General features: G+C 43.2%; 2 protein-coding genes and 1 long non-coding RNA gene across 8 annotated transcripts in view; 1 reads left to right on the top strand and 2 right to left on the bottom strand.

The window, feature by feature from the left end:
* Positions 1–250: 250 nt before the first annotated feature.
* LOC141046695 (uncharacterized) overlaps positions 251–22,815 on the top strand; it is a 218,457-nt gene continuing 195,892 nt past the window's right edge. Inside the window, exons 1-3 of one of the 4 annotated variants that reach the window (XR_012219631.1) lie at positions 251–443; positions 3,443–3,606; positions 20,905–21,039. This is a non-coding gene — a long non-coding RNA (uncharacterized lncRNA). Of the gene's footprint in view, positions 444–3,442; positions 3,612–20,904; positions 21,040–22,815 lie in introns of those variants that run through there. The other 3 variants (XR_012219630.1, XR_012219632.1, XR_012219629.1) reach the window with 3 other exon arrangements.
* On the bottom strand, positions 3,428–21,013 carry WAS (WASP actin nucleation promoting factor). The gene is made up of 12 exons (XM_073541285.1): positions 20,884–21,013; positions 10,587–10,721; positions 10,275–10,361; positions 8,859–8,955; positions 8,366–8,407; positions 8,242–8,292; positions 7,920–8,109; positions 7,543–7,585; positions 4,980–5,133; positions 4,389–4,786; positions 3,735–3,849; positions 3,428–3,591 (listed from the first exon to the last, which is right to left on the bottom strand). The coding sequence occupies exons 1-12, from the start codon at positions 20,995–20,997 to the stop codon at positions 3,536–3,538; spliced, it is 1,482 nt and encodes a 493-aa protein (XP_073397386.1). The 5' UTR covers positions 20,998–21,013; the 3' UTR covers positions 3,428–3,535.
* SLC38A5 (solute carrier family 38 member 5) overlaps positions 21,619–22,815 on the bottom strand; it is an 84,500-nt gene continuing 83,303 nt past the window's right edge. For all 3 annotated transcript variants that reach the window (XM_073541287.1, XM_073541288.1, XM_073541286.1), the window contains exons 16-17: positions 22,707–22,810; positions 21,619–22,627 (exon numbers count right to left, since the gene is read on the bottom strand). In XM_073541287.1, the coding sequence (XP_073397388.1) occupies positions 22,523–22,627; positions 22,707–22,810 (209 nt within the window). In that variant the 3' untranslated portion in view covers positions 21,619–22,522. The remainder of the gene's footprint in view (positions 22,628–22,706; positions 22,811–22,815) is intronic.

The following is a 22,815-nucleotide window of genomic DNA, read 5'->3' as shown; positions in this document are numbered from 1 at the left end:
TGGGCGAGTGTGGTAAATGTTTTAGCACAAGAGGAAGAACTGCAGCACGTCTGCTCTTGGCGGCCATTTTACTGTGGTAACTTTTAAGTTTTGAAATAGTTATAGGTCTACAATATCATGGCCGAGAATGAAGACTTTTTTTGGGACAAGTTACATAATTACCCTTTAGCACAGTAAAAGTGAGGTAAATCCCACTGCGTCTGTTACTTTCATAGTGGTGTTGCTACCTGGTAGTGGGAGGTAATTGAGCTGCAGTGCTGAATAGTGAGAAGTCCAGTAGGTGACGTGTGGGACATACTGTCTGACTGGAGGTTCCTTTACCCTGTACTGACTCTGAGCAGTAATTGGTGCAGTGTGCCTCTCAGGGATGACGCTAGGATTCAGCTACATGGAAGTCAGGCAGTCAAATGCTACCAGGTTACTTTTCAGGATCTGTGCTTGCTGTTAGTATTTTCTTTCCATATGAGAACTTGTTTTTTGCCGGTTGAGTCGTAACATTGAATGCCACCATTCCTTGTATTGTGACCGTGTAATGTTCAGGAAACGGGAACAAAGCCTAGTGGGATGAAACGGTGAAGAAATGCAATGCACCATTGTTTCTGTAGCGTTCACTGTGTGGTAATCACAATCTGTTGACAGGATTCTTCTGGTACCGGTGCGGCCAACCATATTTTATTATATTTAATAAACATGTCCGTTTAGTACCTGCAGCACAGGCTACAAAACTTTGTGCACACGTAACATCCGTATGTCATCAGTGTGACACATACCGGCACATGGGATCAGCGGTACTGTTCTCACTGTTTCCCGGTGCTGAAGACCGCTCTCATCATTGTCCCCTGTTTGTGCTGCGATCAGTTCTAGCAAGGGACAATGTTGACAGCTGTCTTCAGCAGTTAAGAGAGAGAGCAGGTGTGGCTGATGGGAGTATTCATCAGCTGCCACATGCTATATAAATTAAAAAAAAATAAATATATATATATATATATATATATATATATATATATATATATATATATATATATATATAGTGAGGTTCCCCTGTATTTTTGATAACCAGCCAGGCAAAAACCAGCTGTCAACTTTAGCAAGGCTGGTCATCAATAATAGAGCCGTCTCAACGCCTTATATCTTTTAATTATTTAAATAAATAATTTAAACAAAAACGTTGTGGGATCCCCACCATTTTTGACTACCAGCCTTGCTAAAGCTAACAGCTGGGGGCTGGTATTCTCAGGCTGGTAAGGGTCTATTGATGTTGGCCAACGCAGCCTAAAAATAGCAGCCCGCAGCTGCCTAGAAAAGGCGCATCTATTAGATGCACCAATTTTGGCGCTTTGCCCGGCTCGTCCCTCTTGCCTTGTAGCGGTGGCAAGTGGAGTTCATATTTGTGAGGTTGATGTCACCTTTGTATTGTCAGGTGACATCAAGCCCACGGATTAGTAATGGAGAGGCGTCAATAAGATATTAATGTTTTTATTTATCCATGGATGGAGTCAGCTGAGGGCTTGTGTCATACCAGTCATGCTGTAGATTTTTTATTCAATTATGGGAAAGTTATGACACTTTTAAACACTTTTTTTTGTGGGAGGGAGGCATGGACAGAGTGAGATAACTGCTGACAAAATATGGCAGTTTTGATGCTTATCTTTTTCTTTACGCTAAGGGTGAAATCATTTTTTTTATTTTCATAGTTCATACTTTTACGGACACAATTACCCCAAATGTGCTTTTTTTTCTTTTAATTACTGGGAAAAATAGTGGCTGTGTATGAGAGAGATATTATTCATAAAAAAAAATTATAAGCCCCCAGCCTGTGATCGTTTGATCATGTAATGCAGGATTTGGGAACATGGAACAAATCACTAGTGAAGCCTGGCCATGGGGATAACAGAATGGCAGTTGTGACGGGTATCGATCGTTTAATTTCTGCTGTCAGTGGTTATCAGCGGTATTTAAATGGTTTAGCAGTAGTATAGTGAGCTGGCTTTGGTCGCTGCAGTCAGTGGTGGGCACTGACAGTGATATACAGCTGGCATCTGCCCCATATGTAGCATGCACAGCTTGGCAGATACTATTGGTGCTGGACAATTCCTTTAAGAAGTCATACTGACTAACTTAATTTGTATTGTTGATGATGCCCTTTTAGGCTATGTGCACACGCTGGGGATTCTGCTGCGGATCCGCAGCGGATTGGCCTCTGCGGATCCACAGCAGTTCCGCAGACAGTGTACAGTACAATGTAAGTCTATGGTATTTACAATCCGCAGTGGAAAAGCTGCGGTTTTAAATCTGCAGCATATCAATTCTTTCTGCGGATTCTGCTGCGGTTTGCCACCTATTCCATTGTTTAGGTGTCAAACCGCAGGGGAAAACCGCTGGCCAATCCGCAGGAAAAACCGCAGGTCACTTTACCTGCGGTTTTACCTGCAGATCCGCAGGGAAAAATCCGCAGGTGAATCCGCAGCGTGTGCACATAGGCATAGTTATTTGCCATCACTAAGGGCCCCGTCACACATAGCGACGCACCAGCCGTCCCGACAACGATATGACCTTGTCAGGATCGCTGGTGTGTCGCTACATGATCGCTGGTGAGCTGCCAAACAGGCAGATCTCAGCAGCGATCAGGACAGCGACAACGCGGGTAACAAGCGGGAACGTCGCTTAGTTACCCGCTGTGTTCCTTAGTTACCAGCACACTGGTGCAGGGAGCTGGTAACCAAGGTAAACAGCGGGTTTCTAAGTGCCGTGCGGCGCTTAGAAACCCGCTGTTTACCTTGGTTACCAGCTCCCTGCACCAGCGCACTGGTATTTAAGGTACACAGCGGGTAACTAAGTGACGCGCGCCCTCAGTTACCCGTGGTTTACATTGGAAACCAAAGTCCAGCTCGCTGATCGCTGGTCTCCCGTCTGCCACTCGCAGCGACGCGTGCTGGCCAGCGGGAGACCAACAATCAAAAAAATGTCCAGACCATTCGAGCACAATCAGCGATACCTGGCAGGGGGGCCGGTCGCTGATACCTGTCACACACAGCGAGATCGCTGGTGAGATAGCTGTTGCGTCATAAAACTTGTGACTCAGCAGCGATCTCGCTGTGTGTGACGGTTGGGGGGGGGGGGGCTTTAATTATCATTGGGAGTCTGAAACCTTGGACCCCTACTGATCCTGAAAATGAACTGCAGGACAGCTCCATTCTAGCGGCACGAATTGTCCTGGAGGAAAAACTATAATGGCATGCAGCAAGGAAAATAGACATTGGGTTTATGATCCTATCATAGTGATAATATCTAATCAATCAGCATGAGGATTGCAGTGAAAATATCTTTTTTTTTTTTTTTTTTTATTGTTTTCTTGCTGTGTGACAATCCTCATAATGATATCTACTTGTATTGCTCCCATAAATTATTTCTGTCACTAACAAACGTCTTTTATCTGTTCCAGTAAGATTTATGAAGTGTAAAGTACTTTCCTAGCAGAAGATGTACATTAATAGCAACATAAAGAACCGTAGAAAAGCTGTGTGCCGTTGGCGTCTCAGTCATCCCACTCATCGTCATCATCATCCTCCGCTCCTTCGTCATCATCTTCGTCTAAAGACACAGAAGGTACGGTGAGTATTAATAGCAATTGGGGTGGGGAGTGGGGGGGTAATTACAACCCTATACCACTAAAACATTGGTTTCATCGGGACATAAAACATTTGATGCGTGATTTTTAGAATGGTGAGAAATACCTGAAGAATGGATCACTTTGCTTCTCTTTTGCATTACATGCATAAGTGCCCCCACCAGCCCCTCGGAGCTTGCATTAGACTGAGGAGAGGTGGGCACGTCCGCTGGTTCTGTCACCTGAAAAGCAAAGCAAAATAATTCAAAAACTTTCTTCTTTTTTTTAAATAGTTTTGAGTGTCATGTAATCCACTCCTTTTAATGTGAAAAAAATAAATAAATGCAAAAGTGAGGAAAAGATAGAAAATTTATAAAATGATGTGTACTTGCCTATACTGACATCATTTCTACGGTGGGACAAGAAGCGATGAAGCCCCCTTTCTGTAATCTCCTGACTGCTGCAGCCAGACATAGGCTGAAGTACGGGGCATCATCGCTTCTTGTCCCATCGGAGCAGTCTGCTCAGGAGCTACAGGGGATGGAACAGGTGAGTTTAGATCATTTTGTCTGATAAGATCCAATCCTTTAAAAGGGATTATTATGAGTTGCAGTTTTCTATGTATAGAGTGTGATAGAATTATGGTCATGTCCACTAGTTGGATCATATTGAGGGTTGTAGTGTTCCATGTATAGATTACATTTCAGGTGTATAATAGCCAAGCCCAGTGGTTGGGTGATGTTGGGGGTTGTAATGTATGTATGGTTTCATGACCACTCACCTTGTTTAGTTTCATTCCCTGTCTGATTTGATCCAGCAAGGCTCCACGACCACCAGGGGCAGGAGAGGTCTGTGGTCCTTGACCTCCTGATATAACTGGAGGGGGAGGAGGAGGCGGTCCTCCATGAAACTGCGGTTCTGGAGCTGGTGGTGGAGGTGGAGGAGGTGGACCTCCACTTCGTGGAAGTGGTGGGGCGCCACCCCGTGGCGGTGGTGGAGCTCTGTGGAAGTCAGAGGGAGGTGGTGGAGCAGGAGTACTGCGAGATGGCGGAGGGGGTGGAGGGGCACCAGAGCCTCGGGTTGGAGGAGGAGGTAAGGGGCCAGTTCTGCCTCTTGCCTGTGATGGACGGGTGGGAGATGGTGCAGAGCGGGAGGGTGGAGGAGGTGGTGGGGCAGAATCTGTAGAAAAAAAATGTGGTTAGCAAACAGATAATAGCCCTAGATGATTCTACTTTTGGTTTTGTCAAGTTTTCTACGGGTTTTCCTGACTCTTCCCACATTTGCAATTTGAAATTAGAGCCTTTCCTTGCGGAATATGTCTGCATTATGTAACGGATGATAAATAATGGACATGCCACGGGCGGATCCTCACCTCTCATCATCATTTCCTCCTTTACAGCCTCCACCCCTCCATTCTGCTCTATGAAGTCGTAGATCAGCTTTGAGGTTTCGGCATCTTGCAGTTGCGCTTCGCTTATCCCTGCCTTGTTGAAAAAATTGAGCAGTGCCGGATCCAATGCGTTTACCTGGTTGTAATATTATAGAAGGGGGACACCATGAAACCAGGGAGGGAGGGTGAGCACTGTCAGAAACCTGCATTTAATGGGGCAGAATCTAAATTGCTGCAGCTTTATAATTTTCTTTCTGGTTTGTTTGCTTTCCATTTTCAAGATCTCTGTTTGCTGTTAGTGAACATAAACGCTTTTCCACAACTGTGGCTAATTCTGCAATTGTTCTAATGTATCATTTTAGGCAATCTTCTATGAAGAGCCGCAAAAAATCCTATACTGTCCCGGATTGTAGCCTGATGGCTCTTAGGGTATGTTCCCACAGTCAGTAAATGCTGCGGGTTTGACGCTGCGTACATCCGCAGCGTCAAACCCGCAGCGGCCAGATGTTACAGCATAGTGGATGGGATTTCAAGAAATCCCATCTCTCCACTATGCGTTCAGAAGTGCCCGCAGCATCCCTGCGTAAACGGACATGCGATGCGTCTTTCCAGACCTTAGCATGTCTATTTATGTTGCGGAGCCGCTCAGTCTCCGCATTGTAAATTTCCCTCATTATCTTTATAGTCACATGCGAATTAAGTGGGGGAACGCAGCTTACTACACATGTGAACTAATTTAAATAATGTCTTACTTTGTGCCACAGCCGGGAGTTCGCGTCCACTGCAGTTCTCGCGATGAGCTAAGCTGACCCTGAGAACTGCCATGCACGTGACCGCTGGGGTTATCTCCGGTCACTAGCAAAGTTCTCACGGTCACCTGATCGTGAGAACTGCAGTGCAGGTGACCACCAGAGACAGAGTTATCTCCGGTGGTCATCTACAAGCTCCACTGTGTTTGAATGTCAGGCAGGATGGTGGCATAATGACACCATTCATCCAAAGGCATCCAGATGTAGCAGAGCTTGACTCGTCATGGGACACTCTGTAATTGTACTACGTCGGACAGGGAGTATTCTATGTTGGTTTATCATTATATTTTTGTTGCAGGAGATCGAGGGAGTCGGGGATTAAGCAATGCCTTAAGTGTGGTAAATTAAGATTTTTAAAAGACTTTATTCTGGCTGTCTTTATTTACCATACAACTATAAGATTAGTAATGGATGGGTGTCTTATAGACGCCTCTCCATTACTAAGCTGTGGGATTGATGTCACCGGACAATACAAAGGTGACATCAACACCACAAATATTATCCCACTTGCCACCGCTACAGGGCAAGTTGGAAGATCTGGGTAAAGTGCCACAATTGGTGCATCTTTGGATGCGCCAATTGTGGGTCAGCTGCGGGCTGCTATTTTTAGGCTGGTGTGGGCCAAAATCCATGGGCTTCTCGCCAGCCTGAGAATACCTGGCCGCAGCTGTCTGCTTTTTCCTTGGCTGGTTAACAAAAATAGGGGGACCCCACGCTGTTTTTTTTTTTTTTTTTTAAGAGCATCCCGCTATTTTTGCTAACCATCCAAGGTAAGCAGACTGCTGCAGCCTTGTATTTTATCAGGCTGGTAAGGTTCATGGATATTGGATCTTACCAGCCTTAAATACCAGCCCAAGTAGTCTGCTTTACTCTGGCTGATTAACAAATATGGGGGGCCCCACGTCATTTTTTTTAAATTATTATTTATTAAAAAAGGAAGGGTCTTGTCTCTGTGCTTTCCTCCACTTCCTGTGTCTGTACTTCTGGCTGTGTCACAAGATTCACAATTATTTAAATTAGTACACATGCATAGTAAGCTGCAATCCCACACTTAATACGCATCTAATGAAAGTGTATGGGTAATTTACCCAGCGGAGACTGAGCATCTCCACTACATAAATTGACGTGCTGTGGTCTGGAAAGACGCGCCGCATGTCTGTCTCTGCGGGTGAGCCGCCGTCAACCCGCAGCGTTTACTGACCGTGGGAACATACCTCAATATATCTGCAAACAGGAAATAATTTTTTTTTTCCTTCCCAGAAGCCAACTTTCAATTAGCTTTATTTCAAGTGACAAAAAAATGCATGCAGTTAAAAAAACACACAAAAAAAGCATGCCGAAAAACTCATTAAAAACGCATAAAAAAAGCAGGTGACCTGCCAGTGACCTCAAATGCAGATTTGGTGCAGATTTCACCTGCATCAAATCCTGAGCAAATACTGCGCCATTCCTGACTGTGGGAACATACCCTTACCTACTCTGATACATTATATCAAACTGCATGTATATGAACGTAGCAGTAGGTGAGTGTCCAGAACAACATCACATAATCTGATCCTGAGCAGAGGAATTTGTCCAAACCTTTTACGACACTTTTATGCCCACAATTTGCTTGTCCTGGCATACGCCATATTCGCGCTAACATTCAACTCTTTTTTCACCCCTCAAACTTTTCTTTCTACAATGGAGAGAGAGGAGCCCATATATAAAAAGGTGAAAGGTACTGACATACTTACATCATATCCATTATTTGGATCCCAGCCAACATGAGAGACATGCCTGTAATAAAGCAACATATATTATATTGTGTACTCTGTAACGAACCCACCCCAGTAAGTAGTGCATCACATACTATAACACTAATGGTATGGACCTAAGTTTTGTCCTGCCGAGGTGGTCCTCCAGCTTAGTGCATAAACATGAGGCTATTGCCCCCTCCTGTATTCTGAAACTGTTACACGGCCCTAGCCATGCTGTCAATGAGGGACCCAGGAAACCAAAAGGCCCCCTCATCAACTTGTAGTAATGGCAGTATTTCAGTAGTATTAAGTATTAAGTTTTAGCCACCGCTTGAGTACATGCCCGTTATGTCTATATGATGTATTGTTCTTACGTGAAACCACTCGGTGCTCCGATATCGGCCTTAGAAAATTTCTTCTTCCCCTTTTTGCTCTTGTATTTATCACTGGGCACAGGAAGGGCTCGGTATCTTTCCAACGTGATATCTGGGTTTTGGATACTGACTGCTGTCATGTTAAGGCAGGGGGGCTGGATTGGTGAATGAGGTTGTGGACTTGGTGGACCTAGAGTGATTAGCAGGTATTAAAGCATTGCACAAGGCTAAAATATCCATCCCAAGCAGAGCTATGGCCTCCACCCCAGGTTATACATGTCTGATGTCAGTAATGCAGACATTCACATTTCCTTTATCTTACCATTGGAGAATGGTCCTGGTGGTGGAGGCAGGGGGAGGGTGTTTCTCCTTTCTGCAAATAGTATAAGAAGTTATTAGTTTTTATCCTCTTGCACGCCCCTAATCTTGGGTGGCATTCCACTTACCATCTGACACTGGCGGAGGATGTGGGAGCCCTTGGCGTTTTTCTGAAACAAGATGACTTGATAATGTAAGCTGCACAGACATCACAACAGTGGCGTAACGTCATAAATACAGCTACTGCTCCTCTATGAAGAAGGGATACAATATAGGGGGTTCTCCTTTCTGTTATCTACAGCCAAGCACTGCTTCCATAGTATGACTTATCATTACTACTCTGTCTTAGCGAATGTTATATGTGCCAAGGTGGCATTTGGGCATCATAGGGTTTAATAATGGATTGCCGCCATTTCCTTCTGTAACTAGGTCTGTTTGTGCACCCTTTACATTACAGCTTGCCCTTAAAGACTTTCCATTTTTTATTGTGCCAATAAAAGTCCTGTCCCCTTTGATGCCCCTTTAACATTTTCCTTTAGTGATAGTTTATTTCTGCAGGCTTCTCACATCAATACATTGGAGCCACCTAGGATTTGGAAATGTTTCATCTCCACTTTATACCTTGTCTGTGTTGTCTCTTTTGCAATTTTTCTTCAACAACAGCTCGAAATATTTCAGCTTCCTCTTCATTGGCAAAATTCAGACCAGCCTGGCATTCCTTGGGGTAGAGTGTGCAGTGTTACATTCATGGATTTTTCACTTAGCTAAGCTCCACTTTTGGAAGTGATTGTTAAAGGAGACACAGAATTTTGAGTCACAGGATGTGAGCCCCACCATAGAAAACGGTTGGGGGTCAGGGGGACTCTGTTTTCCACTCAGGTGGAGAACATGTATGATGCATATGTATGGCTGCTTAGTCTGTGGCCATAATTTATGGACCAATTCACTGTTTATTCCCAGGGCACAGCCTGAGGAGTGTAGGACAGGGATTTAAAGGTAATGAAGCAACAGAAAATTACTTATTAGTTAAATGTGTTTTGTTTTTCTGTTCTGTTTCTTTTTTTAAATGTTTTGATAATTCTTTTCGTTGTTCAGATCATATTTAAAAAAAAAAAAAACAAAAAAACAAAAACCCTCTTGCAATTTTCACACTGGCCACGAAGTCTATTACTAAACTTCTACTTACTGTTCTGTACATAAGAATCGCATTGCTTTGACCCATTCTTCACTACAGGAGAGTTTTATGTCCATGCTTTGATCTGCACGTGGGTCATAGTGCAGGGAGGGGGAGGAGTTGAGCTGTGACATCCCCTATTGTTCATGGTGAGTCTGGTGTTATCTACTGTGTAGTGTTATCAGTCATTGTCACAGCTCACCTCCTCCCCCTCCTTGTACAATGGCTGACACCTTCAAATACAGTAGATAATGTAGGATCCACCTTTGTCATAGCTCACCTCCTCCCCCTGGTGGCTTTTGTGTTATCTACTGTATATAATGTTGTCTACTGTATGTAGAGGTGTAATCAGTCATTGTACAGGAGAAGGAGATGAGCTGTGACATCCCCAATTGGAAATGATGGCTCCTGTGACCACACATTTCCTTTAAAGGGCACCACAGTGAGTGTCCTTGTGTCATGATCTGCCCCTTCAGGCCTCTACTGGGTATAATACAATATGTATATTGTATCAGCAGCCTTCTCACATGGGATTGATTTGCTTCACTTAACTGATACATCATCGCTTATGAATGATGGACCTCCAGAGCTGCATTCATATTCTGCTCTTATTCCTATTGGCTGGACACAGATGAGACTATGTACAATGTGGTGCATTGTATAAAATTGCTACTAAGTTCACAAAGTGCCATCCCAGATGGCGAACAGAAGCATAGTGAATGCAGCTGAATATGTGAGTAGAGAAGGAGCATGGGCATATTTGTGTTACTTGCAGAGATTATTTATGTCCAAGCCACAGCAGTGACTGTATGGATATGTCACACATACATCATGGACCGAGACTAGCGAGTAGACAGACTTACATCTGAGGGGAAGGTGTGGAAATATGGACAGGGTGTGAGATATATGAGCTGCTGGTAAAGCTCCTGCTCCCAGATCAGCTTTTCTTCCTACAAAATAAAGAAGTGACACAAGTTCAGGCTGCAACCTAGAGCCCCCATACACAGGATATTCTTGCTATCTCATATCTGCCTGGGTGATCCCTGTTCCCGACTTTGTGCCGGCTGCAGGGGATGCTTGCCCGTATTTTGTATTCTTCATTGTTTACCTCAATAGTGCAGCTCTTGTCACAGTTGTAGGAGTGGCCATATCGGGTGCGACTGTGTGATACATACCATGATGTCATAGATCCGGATAAAATAGGAACGCTTGGGATTGTCTTTCACCAGACACACAACGCCACAGCTCTGCTTTATCCAATGATCGTTATTCGGCGACATGAGTAACTGAACCACAGTGGTTGCCAAAGTCTGAGTATGTGAGAATTGTGGAAATAAAACAGATTTGTGAATGACAAAGTTACGCCAGTCTGTGTATATATCTGTAATCAAGGTATTATACATTTACATAGGAGACATGAGCAGGGGCCCATATGCTGCACCACAGAGCCCCCATGGAATCTTTTGAAGAAGGAGCTTCTGATTAGTCCTCATTTCTGACTGGACAACAAAAAGTTCCCTTCCAGCCACCATTTGACTATTTTCAATGCATTTTGCCACCCTCATGTAAACATCATGCTGCAATAAATACAGGATAGTGTGAACACCGCACTGGACAATTGTCATGAATTCTTAAACCAGTTTCCTGATCAAGTTCCTGTTGTGGATTTGGCCCGCTCTGTGTCTTTACAATATGTTTCGGTGCATCTTTGTCTGTTCCGATACCAAACACAGAAGAATGGATGCTAACAGTTACCTCTGCCTTCATAACATAAAGGGATTATATATATATATATATATATATATCTCCTGCACAGAACCCTCAAACTGAGAGGACAAAAAAAGAACACACCCCCCATTGGGTGTGGGTGAGAAGTAACTGCCACCTTCTGTTACCCTCCCTTCCTTTGAGCTGCACTGTGTGCACATCTACTCCCCCTCCAACTGGCTGTCATTTACGGCCCCCCCAAGGCAAGCCACCACTTCTTTCGACCACTTCACCACCTGGCTTACTTCATTTCACATATGGGGTATCTTTGTACTCAGGAGAAATTGCACAACAAATTGTATGGTCCATTTTCTCATGTTACCCTTGTGAAAATGCAAAATTCGGGGCTAAATCAACATTTAAGGTTGGCCTTCAGACAGACTGATTTTAATGGACTCAGAAAGATGGTAGGAAAGATCCAATGGCTGGATGTTCTAAAGGACAGAAATGTCCAAAAAGGGTGGGAGATTTTGCTAAATGAAATTCTCACTACACAATCGGTAACAATCACAAAAAGAATTAGAAGCATTTAAAGAGACCACATGATGAAAAATTGTATTTATTTTTTTCCTCCCCACAATACTATTACTAAATAATAAAATAATATATGTATATTAGGTATTGTATCATGCTGCTGAGCAGGCGCTGCCGCCATTTTTATGAATGTAATTTTTTTTCCCATACAATATTCTATGCAGTATGTACTAGAGGGTGTAGGTCAGTGAAGGATCGGTGACCTTTCATAAGCCCATAAAGATGAATATGTAAGCAGAGCACCCCACATAGAGCCCCTCCTACAGCCCTGCCCCAAAGCACGAGAATCTCATTAACTTAAAACTACAAATAAAGATAAAACAACAAGCACAAAACGGATTTCATCAATCCAGGTATTATTTTAATCAGCATAACAGTGCCAACTTGACAGTTTCTATAGTTTACTGAGCAAAATCTTGCTGACAGGTTTGATTTAATCACTTGTTAAAATAGCTAACAAAGAATATAATGCTGTTTGCAGGGAATGCAGGACAAGAGTTAGAAGATCGAATTACAGTAATGAAGTGAGGCTTGCAAGGGAGACCAAAAGCAGTAAAAAAAGATTTTGGTGATATTGTCAAAAGCAACAGAAAAGTCAAAGATGCTTTAGAATTTTTACAGGATGAAAAGGGTGAAATGGTCAAAAATGATGAGAAGGCCGAACTTTTAAATTGCTATTTTGCATCTGTGTTCTCTAAGAAAGAAATTGTGATGTCAACTGCTCATCACAGCGCTATCAAAGGAATAAAAGAATCCACACTATCCATAAACAGAGAGATGGTGAGGGAACGGTTACAGTAGCGAATTTACCATACATTAATTTAAAACTTCCGGCCCAGATTAATTACATCCTAGGGTATTGAAAGACTTGGCAGATGAAATTGCAGAACCATTAGCCAAAATCTTTGAAAAATCCAGGAGAACAGCAGAAGTCCCAGAAGATTGGAAAAGGGCAAATGTTGTCCCTATCTTAAAAAAAAAAAAAAATGGAGCCAGGAAATTACAGGCCAGTGAGCCTTACTTCTATACCAGGAAAGATTTTTGAACAAATAATTCAAGAGCATGTATGTATGTATTTGGATAAGAATGCAGTAATTAACAAATTAACCAGAGCCAGCATGGGTTTGTAGCAAACAAGTCATGCCAAACTCATTTAATTTCTTTCTATGTTGGAATCACTGATTGGATGGATGAGGGAAATGTGGTAGATATTCAACGTCAGCAAAGCATTTGATAAAGTATCTCATGCTATCATTATTGAGAAAATGACCAAGTATGATACTGACAAAACTACGTTTAGGTGGATTCATATCTGGCTCAGTGATCGTACTCAAAGAGTGGTAATAAATGGCTGAACATCCAATTGGAAGAGTGTGTCAAGTGGGGTACTACAAGGCTCTGTCCTGGCCCCAGTGTTGTTCAGCATTTTTAGAAATGATCTAGGTAAGGGAACTGAAGGTAAAATAATCAAATTTGCAGACGATGCAAAGCTAGGAGGGATAGCTAACAGAGAAGACAGAGAAAAGATTCAGAAGGATCTTGATAAGCTTGAACAATGGGCAGCGACTAATAGAATGGTATTTAACCGGGAGAAATGCAAGATTCTACATCTAGTCAAGAAAAACAAAAATTACTAAGGGATACCATTATGGAATATCTCAATGTTAATCAATGTTTAACTCCATATCAACATGGATTTATGAAGGATCGCTCCTGTCAAACTAACCTGATCAGCTTCTATGAGGATGTAAGCTCTCAAATGGACCAAGGAGAATCATTGGATGTCATTTATCTCGACTTCTCTAAAGCATTTGACACTGTCCCACATAAAAGATTGGTAAGTAAGATGAGAAAGCTTGGGCTAGGGGAAAATGTGTGTAGATGGGTAGGTAGCTGGCTCAGTGATAGAAAACACATGTGATATTAAAAACATATGTGACATGCACACATATGAACAAGTCATGTGTGTTCATATGTGTGCATGTCACATGTGTTTTTAATCCAGTTTATTCCGTGCCTATGCATGATTTGAGAGACCCCACCCCTCTCTTGTGTGACATGCACATAAAGAGCTGGCTTACACCACGTGCCCATACTAGGAAGCGCCTGTCTTCATCCTGTTCATTTAGACACTGTTCACATGTTCAGGTTTTAAATACATTAGATAGGGACTGCTTCAATAGGGGTTACCTTGACGCGGTGGAGCAGCTTGATATACATTTTTTTGCAAAAATAACGTATCGACTAAATACCCTGTATTTGTTATCATCTTTTTATCAGCACTTGCTGACTACTGTTATATGTTTTACTGCAGGATATTTCTGCACAGTTGTCATTCTGTGCTCTCTTTGTGTTTGAGTCAGTGGGTGGTATGAACAGTGTCCTACCGACTTATTCATATGTGTGCATGTCACATGTGTTTTTAATACTGTTTGAACACCGCTGCATTACATAAGGAGGAGAATGCGGGCATGGATCCTGCTACCTCCCCTAGACCAGGTTGTTAGCCCGATCAAGAGTTATACGACCATCCAGGACTTCATACAGGACTCTGCCCCACAGCTGTTATTACGCTGGCCCTGCAAACCCAGGAGTCAGTCAGAGCTAAGCCCATACTCAGGGGGTACTCCGGAGGGATGGTGGCAGGAGACCAGCCCCTAAAGCGATCTCATGGACTAGTGGTTCCACTGCTATCAGGTGCTGGCGGTGCCAAGGGCCAGGACATGTGGCTGCCAACTGCCCCCTGACTTCTGAACCCATGGACTGCGGGTTTAATCGGGTGTCAGTGTATGCCCAGACTGTCTGAACATAGACGCTACACGTAGTGAGCGCCCAATCTGTGCCAGGTATACGTCAACTGGTACCAGACGTAGGCACTCTTGAACTCAGGGAGCCTAGTGACACTCGTCTATGTGTCGTTGGTTGCTGGGGGGATAATTCCGATGGTCAGAAAGTCGGGGGTTGTTTATATACATGTAGATCTCTAAGAGTATCCGACAGTTGAGCTTACCTTTTTCACCCGTGCGGGGAGATTAAAGGGAACCAGTCAGCAGGATTGTGCACAGTAACCTACAGACAGTGTCAGGTCAGCACCGTTATACTGATTAAAATGATACCTTGGTTGATGAAATCCGTCTCGTGGTTGTTGTGTAATCTTTATTTTCAGTTTTGAGTTAATGTTATGCTCGTGCATTGGGGCAGCCTGTGGGGGGTCTTCATGTGGTGCTCTGATTAAATATTCACCAATATGGCTTCTGGGCTTCTGACAAATCACTGATCCCTCAGTGACCTGCCCTCTAGTTTACATGATGAATGAATACATATGAATGAATATGATATAATATATATCTTGGAAAAAACATTCCCTTCTGCATGTAAAGAAGAACCCTGACTTTACAATCTGATGGTCTAGTAGAAAGATTTAACAAGATCCTAAAATCTATGTTGAACAAGGTGGTAGCTAGAGACTGGAAGAACTGGGATATGTTGTTGCCGTATCTAAGGTGTGCCATTCGGGAGGTGCCACAGTCCTCAACATTGTTCTCTCCATTTGAACTATTATATGCTAGACATCCCAAGGGCCTGCTGTACATAGCCAAAGAGACATGGGAACAGGAGCCCACCCCTTTTAAAACCATTATAGAGCATGTGGCAAGTTTGCAGGACTGGATTTAATTCTTAACGCCTATTGTAAAGGAACATTTCCTGAATGCCCATGCAGGTCACAGCCGATTTTACAACTGAAATGCCACTGTTAGGTCCTTTTAGACAAGGGGCTAGAGTGTTTGGTTTTGGTACCCACCGCAGAAAGTAAGGTCTTGGCCAGGTGGCATAGCCCATATGAAGTCAGGGAAAAAAATGGGGAAGTGAACTGTCGGGGTCGTAAACGACAATGAATCCTCATTCACCAGTCATTCCAAATCATTGTGCGAGCGCAAAACATCTGGTACCGATTAAGAATGACTCAGACACGCAGCTGATTCAGTCTTAGCTAATGTCCTGCATCCACACCTGTCAGGAGCAGTACAACAACTGGCTTTTATTTACAAATACACAATACTATATTGAGTGTTAGGGGAAGGCGTGCATTAGGCGGGGTTTATGCAGTATACATCTAGTGTCCAGTCTCTCTCTGATTCGTCAAAACGTCTCCTGATGGTTACTTCTTCTTCACATTCCTGAGTTATCTTTTTTAGGAGAAATGAAACTTAACTCTTTAGACACTGAATTTAAGTGAAAGTGAACACTGGCAGCCATCTTTAATACAGTTACATTTGCATTAGCAAGCAATTAGGAAAAACTTATTGTTTCACAGTATAAAAATATAAAAGTTATATAAGAAAATATATTTTCACCTTGACAGAACTACAGGGTATATCGGCCCGGGAAGTGGAAATCCAAGCAAATTTACCATGTCAATTTATTAAAGGCATGGAAAGACTGGGACTGTCTGTCTGGCTACAGAGCCGACTCCAATCACTTCTTCTACGGTCCCTTCGACACCGGCCCAGGAAGAGGCGCTGAACGAGGTAAAGATTAGTGACAGTCTCACAAAACAGCAACAACAGAAGGCTCAGAAATTATTGCAGAGGAATACAGACGTATTTTCTGAAATATCCGGTCGGACATCTGTGATCCGGCATGACATTGTCACCGAGCCTCAGGTAAGGGTGCCAATGAAACCGTACCGTGTGCCAGAGGCAAGTCAACTCGGAAGATTTAAAGAAGATACCCCAATTAGGAGTCGTTTAGGAGTCTAGGAGTGAGTAGCTTGTCCCATTGTACTGATTCCAAAACTGTAAGGATCGTTGCGATTCTGTAACGATTTTCGGAATTTGAATGAAGTGTCAAAGTTTGACCTTTATTCAGTGCCCCCGGGTGGATGAGCTGATTGTAAGACTGGGACAAGCCCAGTACTTCACGACGCTCAATCTAATCAAGGGTTACTGGTAGGCGCCTCTGACAGTCGGCCAAAGAAAAGACTGCTTTCGTGACCCCTGAGGGTCTCTGTCACTAAGTAACATAGTAACATAGTTTTGAAGGCTGAAGGAAGACCTTATGTCCATCTAGTTCAGCCTATTTTTAGTGCAGCTGTTCTGCATTGTTGATCCTGGGGAAGGCAAAAAACCCACAGAGTAGAAGCCAATTTTCTCCATAGGGAAAAAAATTCCTTCCCCTAAGCTGGGTCAACCATCTACCTATAATATTCTGTTATTCGTAACCTTCTATACTGTTACTCACAAGAAAAGCATCCATTCCTTTCTTAAATTCATTCAGTGAGTTGGCCATCACCACTTCCTCAGGAAGAGAATTCCAGAGCCTCACTGCTCTTACCGTGAAGAACCCTCTTCTATGCTGGTGCAGAAATTGTCTTTCCTCCAAACAAAGAGAATGCCCCCTTGTTCTTGTCACAGTCCTTGGTACAAACAGTTCATTGGATAGATCTCTGTATTGCCCTCTGATATACTTGTACATATATATTAGGTCTCCCCTAAGTCTTCTCTTTTCTAGAGTAAATAGACCTAATTTTGATAACCTTTCTGTGTATTGTAGTGAACCAACTCCATTTATCGTTTTAGTAGCCCGCCTTGGAACCCTTTCAAGTTCAGTAATCTCTTTCTTGAGCACCAGCGTCCAGAATTGCACACAATACTCCAAATGTGGTCTGACGATGACGAGAGATTTGTACAGAGGGAGAATTATGTTTTCATCTCGTGTCCCCAGACCTCTTCTAATGCATCCCATGACCCTATTTGCTTTGGTGGCAGCTGCCTGACACTGGGCACTCCAATTTAGCTTCTTATTGACTAAGATGCCTAAGTCTTTTTCCATGTCTGATTTCCCCAGCAGTTTCCCATTTAGTAAGTAATTGTAGCATCTGTTTCTCCTTCCCATGTGCATAACCTTACACTTATCTGTGTTAAACCTCATTTGCCATTTTTCAGCCCAATTCTCCAATTTACTCAAATCTGTCTGTAGTTGCAAACTGTTCTCCTTGCCTTTTGGGTTACATGGGTCCCGGACACATTTCAGAGGCTGATGGACATAGTGTTAGAACCCCATCAGAAGTATGTGTTTGCATATTTAGAAGATAGATGATATCATCATCTATAGTAGCGACTGGCATACCCATTTGTCACAGGTACAAGCGGTAGTTGATTCATTCAGAGCTGCGGATTTGAAGGCAAACCCCAAAAAAATGTGCTGTGGATCTTAAGGAAGCCAGGTATTTGGGTTACGTTATTGGTCGGGAAATTATCAGACCCCAAATAAAATCGAAGCCATTACAAACTGTCCCCGTCCTCTCACTATGAAACAGGTGAGAGCGCTCCTCAGTGTCGTTAGATGTTATAGAAGGTTTGTACCTAATCTTCCTGGGAGATCAGCACCGCTGTCTGATCTATTAAAGGGATGGAAGACGGTCTTGGTCCGTTGGAATCCTCAGGCGGAGGACGCCTTCAAGTCCATGAAGTTGCTGCTGTGTAGACAGCCCGTCCTTATCCCAACTTTAGAAATGGGTTTATTGTACAAACAAATGCCTCTGAGGTAGGGCTAGGAGCGATTCTGTCCCAAGAGGTGAGCTGAGAAGCACACCTGGTCACCTACTTAAGCAGGAAACTTACCTCGACAGAGAAGAATTATAGCATAGTGGAGGAGGAGTCCTTGGTCATTAAGTGGGCCTTGGAGTCTCTACGCTGTTATTTACTGGGGCCACACTTCCGCCTAGTGACAGACTATTCACCTCTGGTCTAAATGTAAACTGCCAAGGAGAGGAATGCTTGGGTCACCAGATGGTTTCTGTCCTTATAAATTTTTAGTTTTTTCCATAGAATATTGATCTTGGAAGTCGCAAGGGAAAGAGGATGCCCTTTCGCAAGCACCCCGTATAGTGACTGGTGTTCAATACCACAAGTATGAACAGAGGTGGGGGGGGGTTATGTGAGACAGGGAGGGGAATCTGTATCCCCTAGGATGCGCACAGAGGCATATTAAGCCCGCTGGAGTTCATTGTAATCATAGCCTCACCTGTAGTTACAATGCAAAATAAAAGTGGTGACTTGGTCCAGCTATTTGATAAGGTCAAATTTAGGAAAGCCTGACATGGGCTTATAGGATTGGTAGTGTGGGCAGGTTTCCCCCTCCACTCCAGGTTTTGGAAGTGGATCATGTCCTAGATTCCCATTTAAACTTTCAGTTTAAGGTCTGGTGGGTGTGGCAGTGTTTGGTTGGCAAGCTTGAGCGCAGGAGTTCTCTGTAGTACAGGTCTGTGTGTGTATGTATGTGTGTATGTATATATATATATATATATATATATATATATATATATACAGTGTGTCCGTAAAGTCATGTTGCACTTTTGACCAGTCACGGGAAAGTATACCACGATCCCCGGATCTGATGCCCTTAGACTTTTTCTTTTGGGGTTTTGTGAAGCAACATGTCTATGTATAATATATCACAATTAAAGGATGTCACTGCAAGTTTTTACAAAAGTTTTTCAGTGGAAATTTTTATATTTCTTCAACTTTTGACTATAGGGCCAATAATAATAATAATCTTTATTTATATAGCGCCAACATATTCCGCAGCGGTTTACAGTTAACAGTTTCAAAACACAAGTCATAAGTAACAATGTTAACAATACAATAATTAAAGCAAAATAAGACAAAATAAGACGTCCCTGCTCGTGAGAGCTTACAATCTACAATATGCATGAATCATGCCGGTCACGCAATATCTGTAGATGTGATGTCACCGGCCCAATGTGAAAGTGAGCAGAATAGGAATAACATATAAGGCAACCTATGGATGATGGTGTTCTGGACTTTCTTTTGGAAAAACACACCAGAGAGCATGAATTGGCTGGTAACAGAGAGCAATGTCTTGCATTGACCTGCACAGTAGTGGAGATAATAAAATTGTGGCTTGTGTAGATACAGATAAATAGTGGCCAGCAGCAAACCCACAGACCTGGACATTAGGCTGATACATTTTTACAATTTGCCTGGACCTGCACTTATACAATGTAGCAAACTATCAGGGCTGTAAAGAGCTCTGTCACAGTCTGTGTTGTCTAGACTGGATATAATATAGCTAACACTTTGCTATGAGAAATGTTAAGTCTGGCTTGCCATGAAGCAACTGGGCTTAGTTTTCCCAACATTTGCATGTGAAAACCATCCATTTTAACACTAGTCAGTAGGAGGACCTGGGCGATAAGTAGAGAAAGCAGAGGACGGTACGCTGAGCTGCAGGACTCCTTTCCTTGAAGGATGAGTCCTTTTATTGCCTAATTCCCAAACAGCTTGTTCTGACATAGGTTAGTTTGGTCCACTGTACCCTGGCTACATAACTGCACGCTGGTGGATTAGGGGCCTCAAACCTGCTGTCGTGTTCCCTTTTTTTAAAGTGATTAAGAATTGAAACACTAAGGAAATTAGTATTTATTAAAACCATTCATTATATAATGATATAATTTAGCTAAATTTGTCTCTGCCACAGGCAGACATACATGCTATTGTAGCTCAGTTTTGTATGACCAGATTAGCACTGGCAGGTTTGCTTATCTTGGGCCACATTTTCTGCAGATTTATTCATCATTATATACATACAATTAGCGATGACAAGGGACGGCTAATAAACTTCCCTGTTTGCTCACATCGCCGGGGTTAAGAGTGGACGGATGCAGGAGAATCATGATCCTGTGCTCACTGATAAGTAAATGTTTTATTTTTAATGTCTCGTTCAGACACTCATAGGAAAGAGGAAGTAATATGGATGGTGCAATATTTACCCTGTAGTCACATATTAGGAAGAGTAAAGAGCGGACATTCGGAGATCCGCTAACTCGCTCATCTACCAATATTGACACAGAGACATTTGATTGGCTACTTACTGGACAGTGAGGCTCTGCCGCACTGTCTTGTTATTACGCTATGCATCTTAGAACAGTTGAGGCAGGGACAGCAGAGAGCTGCAATATTGCTATGGCATAGGTTTTTGGTCAGCATTGTATCACTATGGACTCTGTTATACCTGAGTTCTGGAGATCGCCTTGCAATACTTCAGCTGCATTTCTTATTTTAGTATTTTAGCATTTGAGAAGCTGACTAAGCTCTGCAACCCTATAAAGCACTGACCCAGAGCCCGCCCAGGTACCACATTTCTTACCATGCACTTTCTCCCCAGCAGCTGGATCACCTTTTGATTCTCTGTGGCTAAAAGGAGGGCAGAGGGAGCATTTTCTTGGGTGCGGCCCCCGGTTTTGGACGACCCTCTGCTCATTGTAGGAACCCAGTCGTTGTCGTGAGCATGAAGTTAAAAAAGGGAACTTCCGCACTACATATATATACGAGTAAACGGAAGCAGTAAAACCACCAACGAGTTCAGCAAGGATCTACAGACTGGTGAGGTGCTGGGGGCAGGGAGGATATATTATACCATCGATGAAGATTTTCCATTCCTTCACTCTATCAAATATTGTGTGGGTAATAACTGAATGCTTGATGAACATGTGTACCCTGCCTTGAGAAAAAGAGCACACCTTAAGTTAAAGCACCACTCCAGCGTTTTTTTTTTTTCCACCTCAATGTAGCCCTCAATGAACGCTTATTTATTGGGTGATTGTACTGTTCATGGCGGCAAATTGCTCCAGGCAAACCAGTGATAATTCTGTGCAGACAGAAAGATCTTGTATATGATTAATCCATTGGCATAGAATTCAGTAAACGACTGCTGATGAGGTAACATATTGCCGATCTCTGGTTATTTCATGGCTCATCTAAATGGGTCCTTTTTTAAGGTTGGAAATTTGAAAACTTTCCACCATTCCTGCCATTCCGGAGTCCACTAAGAAATTAACAAGCATCTCTCAGGAATCCAGAATAATAAAAGAAACTGCACAAATTATTTGTTTTAAAAATTTATTAAAATAGTTTTAGGCATGGTCTCCGCACATGTAAACCATGCCTTATATAGCTGCTCTCCAAGCATGTAACATGTCAGGATTGTGTGACTCGGGAGGGTCACCGCAGTGACGGCAGACAATTTGGGGGAGGGGGTGATCCCACACAATTCACAGTGATCAGGACGGAGGGAAGCAAAACAGACTGTTGTGACCTTGGCTGATCACAGTGATCTAGTAAGGAACCAGCATCAAGAGCCAAGCCGAATATGACGATGGCTATGTAACAGTTACTCTTCACGGTATAGAGCATGCTAAGAGTGTATGCAGCTGTAGATTGGAGGCCCTATACCGAAATAAAGTTTTATATCATCAAGGGGTAACACAGCGAGTCTGTGTCAAGCTGCATAATGAAGATATACAGTGCAACATGGCACATTGTAATGCTTTGCTGCTGCAGTGTGCTCTCTTAGAGAACCTAACCCCCTGAGTGCAGCGAGCTGATCCCCCTGCTGGGCAGGGGATGGTGAGGTAGATACACTGTGATTCATTGACATTTTGGTAGCATTTAGGGAATAGGCACTTGACATGAGTAAATACTCGTAGCAAAACGACTGGATGTCCCAAGAACCGTTGATGAGGAAAACGGCCTCCAATGACCAAGACCAAGAAACATGAAGCAAATGCGTCAAGTGATTGTAGTGAGGCCTTGCAGCAGTTGGGGGGCATAGCACAGTTGTGGAGGGGCTCATTATGGCCTAGAATGTCTCATTTTTAAGCCCCGCTCTTCCCTCGGTCAGTTACTCCCAATACTCCTTTGTTAGCAGCTAGAGTCCTATATGTTGTGCACAGGTAGGGAGGTCTGACTTATTGTCCTTAATTATGGGAGAGGGAGCCAAGGGCGTGCTAGTGCCCCCCGATGTTACTTTTTCCTGTTGTTGTCCAGTCTACGATTATGAACGTCAGACTCATTATCATGAAGACGAAACCCAGTGAGGCAAAGAGGGCAGCCTGTGAATGGAAATGGAGACATGTAAGAGAACAAGGAGTAGCATCAAACTGGTAGAAAATGGACACCATGACTGCAAACCTGAATCTTTGGACGTGATGACAGAGGTTCCTTCTCTCTGGGGACAATTTTCAAGTAGAAAATACTCGGTAGGATGAAAATCAGACTCGGGGCCGAAGTGGATCCTACA

This window comes from Dendrobates tinctorius, unplaced genomic scaffold (genome assembly GCF_039654945.1).
Source record: "Dendrobates tinctorius isolate UK_male_01 unplaced genomic scaffold, ASM3965494v1 ptg000120l, whole genome shotgun sequence".
NCBI classification, from domain to species: domain Eukaryota; kingdom Metazoa; phylum Chordata; class Amphibia; order Anura; family Dendrobatidae; genus Dendrobates; species Dendrobates tinctorius.
Note: the sequence above shows the minus strand (reverse complement) of the source record. Positions and strands in the feature narration are given on the sequence as shown.

Excerpts from the sequence above, each read along its gene's own strand:
- WAS (XM_073541285.1), bottom strand. The coding sequence starts at position 20,997 with ATGAGCAGAGGGTCGTCCAAAACCGGGGGCCGCACCCAAGAAAATGCT. Across the intron at positions 4,787-4,979 it reads GGAGGAAATGATGATGAGAG|ATTCTGCCCCACCACCTCCT; the intron begins GTGAGGATCCGC and ends TTTTTTCTACAG. Across the intron at positions 3,592-3,734 it reads CAAAGTGATCCATTCTTCAG|ACGAAGATGATGACGAAGGA; the intron begins GTATTTCTCACC and ends CTGTGTCTTTAG.